General features: G+C 44.4%; 1 protein-coding gene across 5 annotated transcripts in view; it reads right to left on the bottom strand.

The window, feature by feature from the left end:
• AP1S2 (adaptor related protein complex 1 subunit sigma 2) overlaps positions 1-12,172 on the bottom strand; it is a 110,323-nt gene that overhangs the window by 60,793 nt on the left and 37,358 nt on the right. For 3 of the 5 annotated variants that reach the window (XM_069761057.1, XM_069761055.1, XM_069761056.1), the window contains exons 3-4: positions 10,360-10,468; positions 2,326-2,463 (exon numbers count right to left, since the gene is read on the bottom strand). In XM_069761057.1, coding sequence (XP_069617158.1) covers positions 2,326-2,463; positions 10,360-10,468 — 247 coding nt within the window. Of the gene's footprint in view, positions 1-1,125; positions 1,158-2,325; positions 2,464-10,359; positions 10,469-12,172 lie in introns of all 5 variants that reach the window. The other 2 variants (XM_069761059.1, XM_069761058.1) reach the window with 1 other exon arrangement.

Here is a 12,172-nt window from a genome sequence, read left to right on the forward strand (position 1 = left end):
ATTTCTCCTGTGGGGGTGCTGCAGGGAAAATGAACACTTGCTGCAAGGCTCCCCTGCATATTATGAATGATTACTGGTGATCCCAACAGCGGGACACACTGTGACCCTTCTAAGAAGGAATGCGCAAAGCCCATGTCTATTTAGCATGTATACGGAAAGCACTGTACATAGTGCTATTACTATTATTGTCAATAATTTAATAATCAAAATTGCAGAAACTAGTATCTCACAGTATGGCTATCTATTAAACGGTGCCCACGTAAGAGAAACGCTGTCAAAACCTGCCAGTAACATTTTTGTGTATGGGGTCCTCTAGTCCTTCCAAGACAGATATTGAAAAAAAAATGATTGGCATTTGGCAGCATCGTTCTCCCCTGTCCACTGAACACATACACACTCCGCCAAACCGAGCATGCATGTGTATAGAGAAGTCAGGAGAAATAGCTGGAGGACGAACAAGTCTAAAAAGGAGAATTGGTTTCTTGATATGGATACTGGAAACTAGATAACCCATTTTTTGTTTGCAAAAACTCTTCAGCAGTTATTTTTGGATTTTACCTCTATGGCCTATATACTGTTAAGCTGCAGTAGTAGACAGAAACATGGACACTAGTGATGAGCGAACGTGCTCGGATTACGTCTTATCCGAGCATGATCGAGTGTTATCCGAGCATCTGGGAGTCCTCGTATATTATGTTCCAGTCCCTGCGGCTGCAGAATTTGCAGCTGTTAGGGAATCCCCAAATCATGCAGCCGCAAAGACTCGAACATAATACACGAGCAGTCCCAGGACGTTATCCGAGCACGTTCACTCATCAATAATGGACACATACGGCAGAGCTAGTACTGCAGAGATAATCCAAACTAATCCAACAGCACTATATTATGTCTGCGGACCCCATTAAAATAAGTAGTTAATTTACCTCCCGGTAGTACATAAAACTGAAATGTCAATTTTTAATATTGCAATTTCAGCTTAAAATACGTCTGGACATTTCAGCTCCTTAGAAAAGAGAGGGTTCTTGTGATATGGGAATCCTTGATCAGAGGGGTTATGTGTTAGTAAGGTTTAGTAGGTAAGTTGCATCGGTAGTTTTAGAAGATGTTAGGGTTGATAAACTATACCTGAAAAAGTGTCAAAGAAGAGAGTCTAGCTTCTGGAATTCAGCAATGAGAGAGTAGAGAAGCACACACGTGTATCAGATGTGGACACCAGACACAACACATCGCAATAACAACAAACTACAAGACAAAGCGGAAACAAGGAGCCCGCCCAGTCTCCAAGACAAGAGGGAAACGAGAGCCCAAGTCGGATTTCATTACAGAGTCACAATACAGACAGACACTGAAGATGGAGTTGCATGCAACACATGCACAGCACTAATGAGGGAATCCAAACCACGGCCTGCAGAACGTGTAAGTACCAGCAACAGGACGGATGGCTAAGGCTAAGCACACACTGTGCTTTTAGCTACATTAAAGGAAATCCGACAGCAGGTTCTTGCTATGCAATCTGAGAGTAACATTATCGGGGCTGAGAGGCTGATTCCAGCGATGTGTCACTTGTTAGGCTCTGTTGCTGAATCAGTAGAATCATTTTATCAGCAGGAGATTATTATTACAGGAGAGGTGTCTTGTTCCTCCTAATTAACGCCCCCCCCCCCCCTCCAACACTGATTAGCAGCTTTCACCTAATGTACATTGTACACAGGAAGCGGTCAGTAAGTGGTGGGGGTGGGATCATACAGGGCTCAGCATTCTGAGGTCTGCTACATGTGTAGCAGAGAATACAGGGATTTGATAAAATGACAGCATTCGGACCAGCAAGTGATGCATAGCTGGAATCAGGGTCTCAGTCACTACATCATCCTGCTCTCAGATTACATAGCAAAAATCTGATTCCAGATTCCCTTTAAGTGTATATCTTCACGGGGTACAGCAACGACAGTGGTCACAGTCAGGGCGGATCCCGTGGCATCCATTCACACAGGGACCAATTGCAAGAAGAATCAATACCACAAAGTATACTTATTTTTGCAGTGGTCGCCGATATAGGAAATGTTGTAGTATTTAGATTTTCCTATACAGGTAAATAAAAAATTAAATACTTTATTGTAATCAACTGTTGTATTGCACCAATGTATTGCGGATTTCCTCCACAATTTGAGAATGTCATTGCTAAGTTTACCATACAGAATACTGATGTTTAGGAGATGTGTGGAAGCCGGCCAGGGGTTTGGATGCCCCGTCATTCAGAGATTAGTAGCAGGACATGTACAAGAAGCCTAGAAATATGCATGCAGCCGAGAACTCCATTTTCCTTACCTCCTGCAGCAGGTCAGCCTGCTCAATGGCTTTTAGAACGTTCTTCTTCGACGTCTCTTGGACTTCTCCTCCCAAGAGAAATTCATCCAAAATAAAATACGCTTTCTCAAAATTAAAGATGATATCAAGTTCACATACCTAAAAGCAAATCAAGAGAGAATAAAGTCGTAAGTTAACAACCAAAATGGGTATTGTTACCTATCTACTGGAAACCCTCGCTGACCCGGAGCTACAAACTCAAAGCATCACGTTAAACCCGCCTAATCACATGAAATAAGGCAGATCTGTCACCCCATTATATCAGGGCAGAACATACAGAGCATGTCCTGTAATGATAGGGACTTCCTGTACAGAGCCCACATAGAGAACATGTCCTGTAATGATAGGGATCTCCTGTACAGAGCCCACATAGAGAACATGTCCTGTAATGATAGGGACTTCCTGCACAGAGCTCACATAGAGAGCATGTCCTGTAATGATAGGGACTTCCTGCACAGTGCCCACATAGAGAACATGTCCTGTAATGATAGGGACTTCCTGCACAGTGCCCACATAGAGAACATGTCCTGTAATGATAGGGATCTCCTGTACAGAGCTCACATAGAGAACATGTCCTGTAATGATAGGGACTTCCTGTACAGAGCCCACATAGAGAACATGTCCTGTAATGATAGGGACTTCCTGCACAGAGCTCACATAGAGAGCATGTCCTGTAATGATAGGGACTTCCTGCACAGAGCTCACATAGAGAACATGTCCTGTAATGATAGGGACTTCCTGCACAGTGCCCACATAGAGAACATGTCCTGTAATGATAGGGATCTCCTGTACAGAGCTCACATAGAGAACATGTCCTGTAATGATAGGGACTTCCTGCACAGAGCTCACATAGAGAACATGTCCTGTAATGATAGGGATCTCCTGTACAGAGCTCACATAGAGAACATATCCTGTAATGATAGGGACTTCCTGCACAGAGCTCACATAGAGAACATGTCCTGTAATGATAGGGACTTCCTGCACAGTGCCCACATAGAGAACATGTCCTGTAATGATAGGGATCTCCTGTACAGAGCCCACATAGAGAACATGTCCTGTAATGATAGGGACTTCCTGCACAGAGCTCACATAGAGAACATGTCCTGTAATGATAGGGACTTCCTGCACAGTGCCCACATAGAGAACATGTCCTGTAATGATAGGGATCTCCTGTACAGAGCTCACATAGAGAACATGTCCTGTAATGATAGGGACTTCCTGTACAGAGCCCACATAGAGAACATGTCCTGTAATGATAGGGACTTCCTGCATAGAGCTCACATAGAGAACATGTCCTGTAATGATAGGGACTTCCTGCACAGTGCCCACATAGAGAACATGTCCTGTAATGATAGGGATCTCCTGCACAGAGCCCACATAGAGAACATGTCCTGTAATGATAGGGATCTCCTGCACAGTGCCCACATAGAGAACATGTCCTGTAATGATAGGGATCTCCTGCACAGTGCCCACATAGAGAACATGTCCTGTAATGATAGGGATCTCCTGCACAGTGCCCACATAGAGAACATGTCCTGTAATGATAGGGATCTCCTGCACAGAGCCCACATAGAGAACATGTCCTGTAATGATAGGGACTTCCTGCACAGAGCTCACATAGAGAACATGTCCTGTAATGATAGGGATCTCCTGTACAGAGCTCACATAGAGAACATGTCCTGTAATGATAGGGATCTCCTGCACAGTGCCCACATAGAGAACATGTCCTGTAATGATAGGGATCTCCTGTACAGAGCTCACATAGAGAACATGTCCTGTAATGATAGGGACTTCCTGTACAGAGCCCACATAGAGAACATGTCCTGTAATGATAGGGATCTCCTGTACAGAGCTCACATAGAGAACATGTCCTGTAATGATAGGGGCTTCCTGTACAGAGCCCACATAGAGAACATGTCCTGTAATGATAGGGACTTCCTGCACAGAGCTCACATAGAGAACATGTCCTGTAATGATAGGGACTTCCTGCACAGTGCCCACATAGAGAACATGTCCTGTAATGATAGGGATCTCCTGTACAGAGCTCACATAGAGAACATGTCCTGTAATGATAGGGACTTCCTGTACAGAGCCCACATAGAGAACATGTCCTGTAATGATAGGGACTTCCTGCACAGAGCTCACATAGAGAACATGTCCTGTAATGATAGGGACTTCCTGCACAGTGCCCACATAGAGAACATGTCCTGTAATGATAGGGATCTCCTGTACAGAGCTCACATAGAGAACATGTCCTGTAATGATAGGGATCTCCTGTACAGAGCTCACATAGAGAACATGTCCTGTAATGATAGGGACTTCCTGCACAGAGCTCACATAGAGAGCATGTCCTGTAATGATAGGGACTTCCTGCACAGTGCTCACATAGAGAACATGTCCTGTAATGATAGGGATCTCCTGTACAGAGCTCACATAGAGAGCATGTCCTGTAATGATAGGGATCTCCTGTACAGAGCCCACATAGAGAACATGTCCTGTAATGATAGGGATCTCCTGTACAGAGCCCACATAGAGAACATGTCCTGTAATGATAGGGACTTCCTGCACAGAGCTCACATAGAGAACATGTCCTGTAATGATAGGGACTTCCTGCACAGTGCCCACATAGAGAACATGTCCTGTAATGATAGGGATCTCCTGTACAGAGCTCACATAGAGAACATGTCCTGTAATGATAGGGACTTCCTGTACAGAGCCCACATAGAGAACATGTCCTGTAATGATAGGGACTTCCTGCACAGAGCTCACATAGAGAGCATGTCCTGTAATGATAGGGACTTCCTGCACAGTGCTCACATAGAGAACATGTCCTGTAATGATAGGGATCTCCTGTACAGAGCTCACATAGAGAGCATGTCCTGTAATGATAGGGACTTCCTGCACAGTGCCCACATAGAGAACATGTCCTGTAATGATAGGGACTTCCTGCACAGAGCTCACATAGAGAGCATGTCCTGTAATGATAGGGACTTCCTGTACAGAGCTCACATAGAGAACATGTCCTGTAATGATAGGGACTTCCTCTACAGAGCCCACATAGAGAACATGTCCTGTAATGATAGGGACTTCCTGCACAGAGCGCACATAGAGAACATGTCCTGTAATGATAGGGATCTCCTGCACAGAGCTCACATAGAGAACATATCCTGTAATGATAGGGATCTCCTGCACAGAGCTCACATAGAGAACATGTCCTGTAATGATAGGGATCTCCTGTACAGAGCCCACATAGAGAACATGTCCTGTAATGATAGGGATCTCCTGCACAGAGCTCACATAGAGAACATATCCTGTAATGATAGGGATCTCCTGCACAGAGCTCACATAGAGAACATGTCCTGTAATGATAGGGATCTCCTGCACAGTGCCCACATAGAGAACATGTCCTGTAATGATAGGGATCTCCTGCACAGTGCTCACATAGAGAACATGTCCTGTAATGATAGGGATCTCCTGTACAGAGCTCACATAGAGAACATGTCCTGTAATGATAGGGATCTCCTGTACAGAGCTCACATAGAGAGCATGTCCTGTAATGATAGGGACTCCTGTACAGAGCTCACATAGAGAACATGTCCTGTAATGATAGGGACTTCCTGCACAGAGCTCACATAGAGAACATGTCCTGTAATGATAGGGACTTCCTGCACAGTGCCCACATAGAGAACATGTCCTGTAATGATAGGGACTTCCTGCACAGAGCTCACATAGAGAGCATGTCCTGTAATGATAGGGACTTCCTGTACAGAGCCCACATAGAGAACATGTCCTGTAATGATAGGGACTTCCTGTACAGAGCCCACATAGAGAACATGTCCTGTAATGATAGGGACTTCCTGCACAGAGCGCACATAGAGAACATGTCCTGTAATGATAGGGATCTCCTGCACAGAGCTCACATAGAGAACATATCCTGTAATGATAGGGATCTCCTGCACAGAGCTCACATAGAGAACATGTCCTGTAATGATAGGGATCTCCTGCACAGTGCCCACATAGAGAACATGTCCTGTAATGATAGGGATCTCCTGTACAGAGCTCACATAGAGAACATGTCCTGTAATGATAGGGACTTCCTGTACAGAGCTCACATAGAGAACATGTCCTGTAATGATAGGGACTTCCTGTACAGAGCCCACATAGAGAACATGTCCTGTAATGATAGGGATCTCCTGTACAGAGCTCACATAGAGAACATGTCCTGTAATGATAGGGACTTCCTGTACAGAGCTCACATAGAGAACATGTCCTGTAATGATAGGGATCTCCTGCACAGTGCTCACATAGAGAACATGTCCTGTAATGATAGGGATCTCCTGTACAGAGCTCACATAGAGAGCATGTCCTGTAATGATAGGGACTTCCTGCACAGTGCCCACATAGAGAACATGTCCTGTAATGATAGGGACTTCCTGCACAGAGCTCACATAGAGAGCATGTCCTGTAATGATAGGGACTTCCTGTACAGAGCCCACATAGAGAACATGTCCTGTAATGATAGGGACTTCCTGTACAGAGCCCACATAGAGAACATGTCCTGTAATGATAGGGACTTCCTGCACAGAGCGCACATAGAGAACATGTCCTGTAATGATAGGGATCTCCTGCACAGAGCTCACATAGAGAACATATCCTGTAATGATAGGGATCTCCTGCACAGAGCTCACATAGAGAACATGTCCTGTAATGATAGGGATCTCCTGTACAGAGCTCACATAGAGAACATGTCCTGTAATGATAGGGATCTCCTGTACAGAGCTCACATAGAGAACATGTCCTGTAATGATAGGGACTTCCTGTACAGAGCTCACATAGAGAACATGTCCTGTAATGATAGGGACTTCCTGTACAGAGCCCACATAGAGAACATGTCCTGTAATGATAGGGATCTCCTGTACAGAGCTCACATAGAGAACATGTCCTGTAATGATAGGGACTTCCTGTACAGAGCTCACATAGAGAACATGTCCTGTAATGATAGGGATCTCCTGCACAGTGCTCACATAGAGAACATGTCCTGTAATGATAGGGATCTCCTGTACAGAGCTCACATAGAGAGCATGTCCTGTAATGATAGGGACTTCCTGCACAGTGCCCACATAGAGAACATGTCCTGTAATGATAGGGACTTCCTGCACAGAGCTCACATAGAGAGCATGTCCTGTAATGATAGGGACTTCCTGTACAGAGCCCACATAGAGAACATGTCCTGTAATGATAGGGACTTCCTGTACAGAGCCCACATAGAGAACATGTCCTGTAATGATAGGGACTTCCTGCACAGAGCGCACATAGAGAACATGTCCTGTAATGATAGGGATCTCCTGCACAGAGCTCACATAGAGAACATATCCTGTAATGATAGGGATCTCCTGCACAGAGCTCACATAGAGAACATGTCCTGTAATGATAGGGATCTCCTGTACAGAGCTCACATAGAGAACATGTCCTGTAATGATAGGGATCTCCTGTACAGAGCTCACATAGAGAACATGTCCTGTAATGATAGGGACTTCCTGCACAGAGCTCACATAGAGAACATGTCCTGTAATGATAGGGATCTCCTGTACAGAGCTCACATAGAGAACATGTCCTGTAATGATAGGGACTTCCTGTACAGTGCCCACATAGAGAACATATCCTGTAATGATAGGGATCTCCTGCACAGAGCCCACATAGAGAACATGTCCTGTAATGATAGGGACTTCCTGTACAGAGCCCACATAGAGAACATATCCTGTAATGATAGGGATCTCCTGCACAGAGCCCACATAGAGAACATGTCCTGTAATGATAGGGACTTCCTGTACAGAGCCCACATAGAGAACATATCCTGTAATGATAGGGATCTCCTGTACAGAGCCCACATAGAGAACATATCCTGTAATGATAGGGACTTCCTGTACAGAGCCCACATAGAGAACATATCCTGTAATGATAGGGATCTCCTGCACAGAGCCCACATAGAGAACATGTCCTGTAATGATAGGGACTTCCTGTACAGAGCCCACATAGAGAACATGTCCTGTAATGATAGGGCTCTCCTGTACAGAGCTCACATAGAGAACATGTCCTGTAATGATAGGGACTTCCTGCACAGAGCTCACATAGAGAACATATCCTGTAATGATAGGGACTTCCTGCACAGTGCCCACATAGAGAACATATCCTGTAATGATAGGGATCTCCTGCACAGAGCCCACATAGAGAACATGTCCTGTAATGATAGGGACTTCCTGTACAGAGCCCACATAGAGAACATGTCCTGTAATGATAGGGACTTCCTGCACAGAGCCCACATAGAGAACATGTCCTGTAATGATAGGGCTCTCCTGTACAGAGCTCACATAGAGAACATGTCCTGTAATGATAGGGACTTCCTGCACAGAGCTCACATAGAGAACATGTCCTGTAATGATAGGGATCTCCTGTACAGAGCTCACATAGAGAACATGTCCTGTAATGATAGGGACTTCCTGCACAGAGCTCACATAGAGAACATATCCTGTAATGATAGGGACTTCCTGCACAGTGCCCACATAGAGAACATATCCTGTAATGATAGGGATCTCCTGCACAGAGCCCACATAGAGAACATGTCCTGTAATGATAGGGACTTCCTGTACAGAGCCCACATAGAGAACATGTCCTGTAATGATAGGGACTTCCTGCACAGAGCGCACATAGAGAACATGTCCTGTAATGATAGGGATCTCCTGTACAGAGCTCACATAGAGAACATGTCCTGTAATGATAGGGATCTCCTGTACAGAGCTCACATAGAGAACATATCCTGTAATAATAGGGATCTCCTGCACAGAGCTCACATAGAGAGCATGTCCTGTAATGATAGGGATCTCCTGCACAGAGCTCACATAGAGAGCATGTCCTGTAATGATAGGGATCTCCTGCACAGAGCTCACATAGAGAACATGTCCTGTAATGATAGGGACTCCTGCACAGTGCTCACATAGAGAACATGTCCTGTAATGATAGGGATCTCCTGTACAGAGCTCACATAGAGAACATGTCCTGTAATGATAGGGATCTCCTGTACAGAGCTCACATAGAGAACATGTCCTGTAATGATAGGGATCTCCTGTACAGAGCTCACATAGAGAACATGTCCTGTAATGATAGGGATCTCCTGTACAGAGCTCACATAGAGAACATGTCCTGTAATGATAGGGATCTCCTGCACAGAGCTCACATAGAGAACATGTCCTGTAATGATAGGGACTTCCTGCACAGTGCTCACATAGAGAACATGTCCTGTAATGATAGGATCTCCTGTACAGAGCTCACATAGAGAACATGTCCTGTAATGATAGGGATCTCCTGTACAGAGCTCACATAGAGAACATGTCCTGTAATGATAGGGATCTCCTGTACAGAGCTCACATAGAGAACATGTCCTGTAATGATAGGGACTTCCTGCATAGAGCTCACATAGAGAACATGTCCTGTAATGATAGGGACTTCCTGTACAGAGCTCACATAGAGAGCATGTCCTGTAATGATAGGGATCTCCTGTACAGAGCGCACATAGAGAACATGTCCTGTTTTGATAGGGACTCCTGTACAGAGCTCACATAGAGAACATGTCCTGTTTTGATAGGGACTTCCTGTACAGAGCTCACATAGAGAACATGTCCTGTTTTGATAGGGACTTCCTGTACAGAGCTCACATAGAGAACATGTCCTGTTTTGATAGGGATCTCCTGTACAGAGCTCACATAGAGAACATGTCCTGTAATGATAGGGATCTCCTATGTCTGAGGACTCTGGGGATAAAAGAAGGTGAAAGTGATCATATTTAGCTCATTCCTGGCTGTAGCAGGAAATTACCTATAAGTAACACAGGCACAGGAAGGAGCCAGCTCTACATAACATGATTGCATTGTCCTGAAGATGTAATGGGAAAGTTATGCCTCATATCTAGTATTTAATCTAAAATGCTGCAATTAAACTTACACTGCCAAAATACTTGTCCAAAAGCTCCACGTAACGGTGAATTATTTCCAGGGTGATCAGTTCATTGTCTTGGTCCTCAATGGCGCAGCAGAAGTAAAGGCTGGCGTACCTGGAAAGAATAATCGTCTTCAGCAGGAGCGACACAGACACAAAGCTGACGGCAGAGACCCAACAGGGCAAAGGCCCCATACTAGGGAAAAATAGGCCTACGTGGAATATGCGGGGACGCTCATCCCCCCGCTATGGATTACTGGACGCCAAACCAGAGGGAAAACAATTGTACATTGTGTTTTCATTACCGTTTTACTTATGCCAGGGGGAAAGTCAGATATATTTCAGGGCAAAAGTAGCAAAGCCTGCAGAAATACTGGACCATTAGGCTATGTGCACATGTTGCGTTTTTGCAGCATTTTTTGCTGTTTTTTTAAGCAAATTTTGAATACGTTTTACAGTACCAGCAAAAGCTGTGAGATTTCAGAAATATAATGCACACACATTGGGTTTTTTCCTGGATGAATTGGAAAACTGCTATGTTCTTTAAAACAGCAGCATGTCACTTCTTTCAGCGTTTTTGCAGTATTTTTCTACCCATAGAAAGCGATAAGTGCAAAAACGCAGCAAAACCTAATACCTGTGGGGGGTTTTTCATGCAAAAACCTCAGGAAGTTGCATCATGCTTTTTTTATGCACTAAACTTTATCAGCGTGAACAAGAGACAAAAGTACCTGATAGAAACGCAGCACAAAAACACAGCAAAACCTGACTTTTATAAGCAGCTTTTTTACTGCCAAGAGAGTAGGGTTTACTTGACAAAAAAACACAGCAGAAACACATATGGTACATGTAGGGGATTAGGAAGAGATCCCAAGCAGGTATTATTACAATAAATTTTAATTCAAGGAAGAAGCTGGCGGTGAAACGCGCGTCGGGGTGAGGGGACTGAGCATACTCTCGTGGCCTCTTAACTGGTAATATACCTTAATTACCGTATTTCTCCTTGTCTTGTATTTATTGGATAGCTTTGTCACAGCTATTATAGCAAATATACTATTGATCTAGCTACCATTTGTAAATTGTACGGGGTTGTACTTCATTGATTGCCAGATCACTTACCTGGTCTCAGGTGGTGCAATGTTAGTGAGGTACTACTATTATTGAGCAGTACTTTTCAGAGCATATTTATCTTACTACTTCATAGAGGGAGTTATCACACATGTATTTACACCCTGGTCTATTTTGTGTGTTTTGACTTTCCTCACTTACGCTTGGTGTCCCTTTACGGCATTTTGCTTTTTTATGTTCTGGTTTTTAGAATGATATATTGAATAAAAATGTATTTAATTATACCTGCTTGGGATCTCTTCTGATCCCCCACATGTACCTTATGTGTGGGGGGTTTTGTTGATGTATCTTGACTTGACGTGTCGTTTTGATTTGGGACAAAATTGTTTGGAACATGTGAACATAGGCTTATAGAGAAACAGAAAAGGGACTTTGTGCCTATTAGGGCTCAAGCATGCTGGAAGGGCAGTGCATTGCTTGGCTAATTGTGGGAATAGCACTAAGAGGTGAAGTAGTGCAATCCATGTTCTCCGAATAGATGGCACGAGCCGCTGGTCTCAGTTCTTGACCCGCAGTTGTCACCATGACGTCAGGGCTGGGGCAATAACAGAAACCGGGAGCGGCGGTGAAGACTTAGCACCGGACCCGGGCATGGAGAGTAAAGCAGGGTTTGTTTGTTTTTAAAAAACAAACTACAGCCTTGGGATAAGGGTTTTCCAAAACCGGAAACAGCGTGAGGCTGGGTTCACAC

Source organism: Ranitomeya imitator, chromosome 3, assembly GCF_032444005.1.
Source record: "Ranitomeya imitator isolate aRanImi1 chromosome 3, aRanImi1.pri, whole genome shotgun sequence".
Lineage (NCBI taxonomy): Eukaryota > Metazoa > Chordata > Amphibia > Anura > Dendrobatidae > Ranitomeya > Ranitomeya imitator.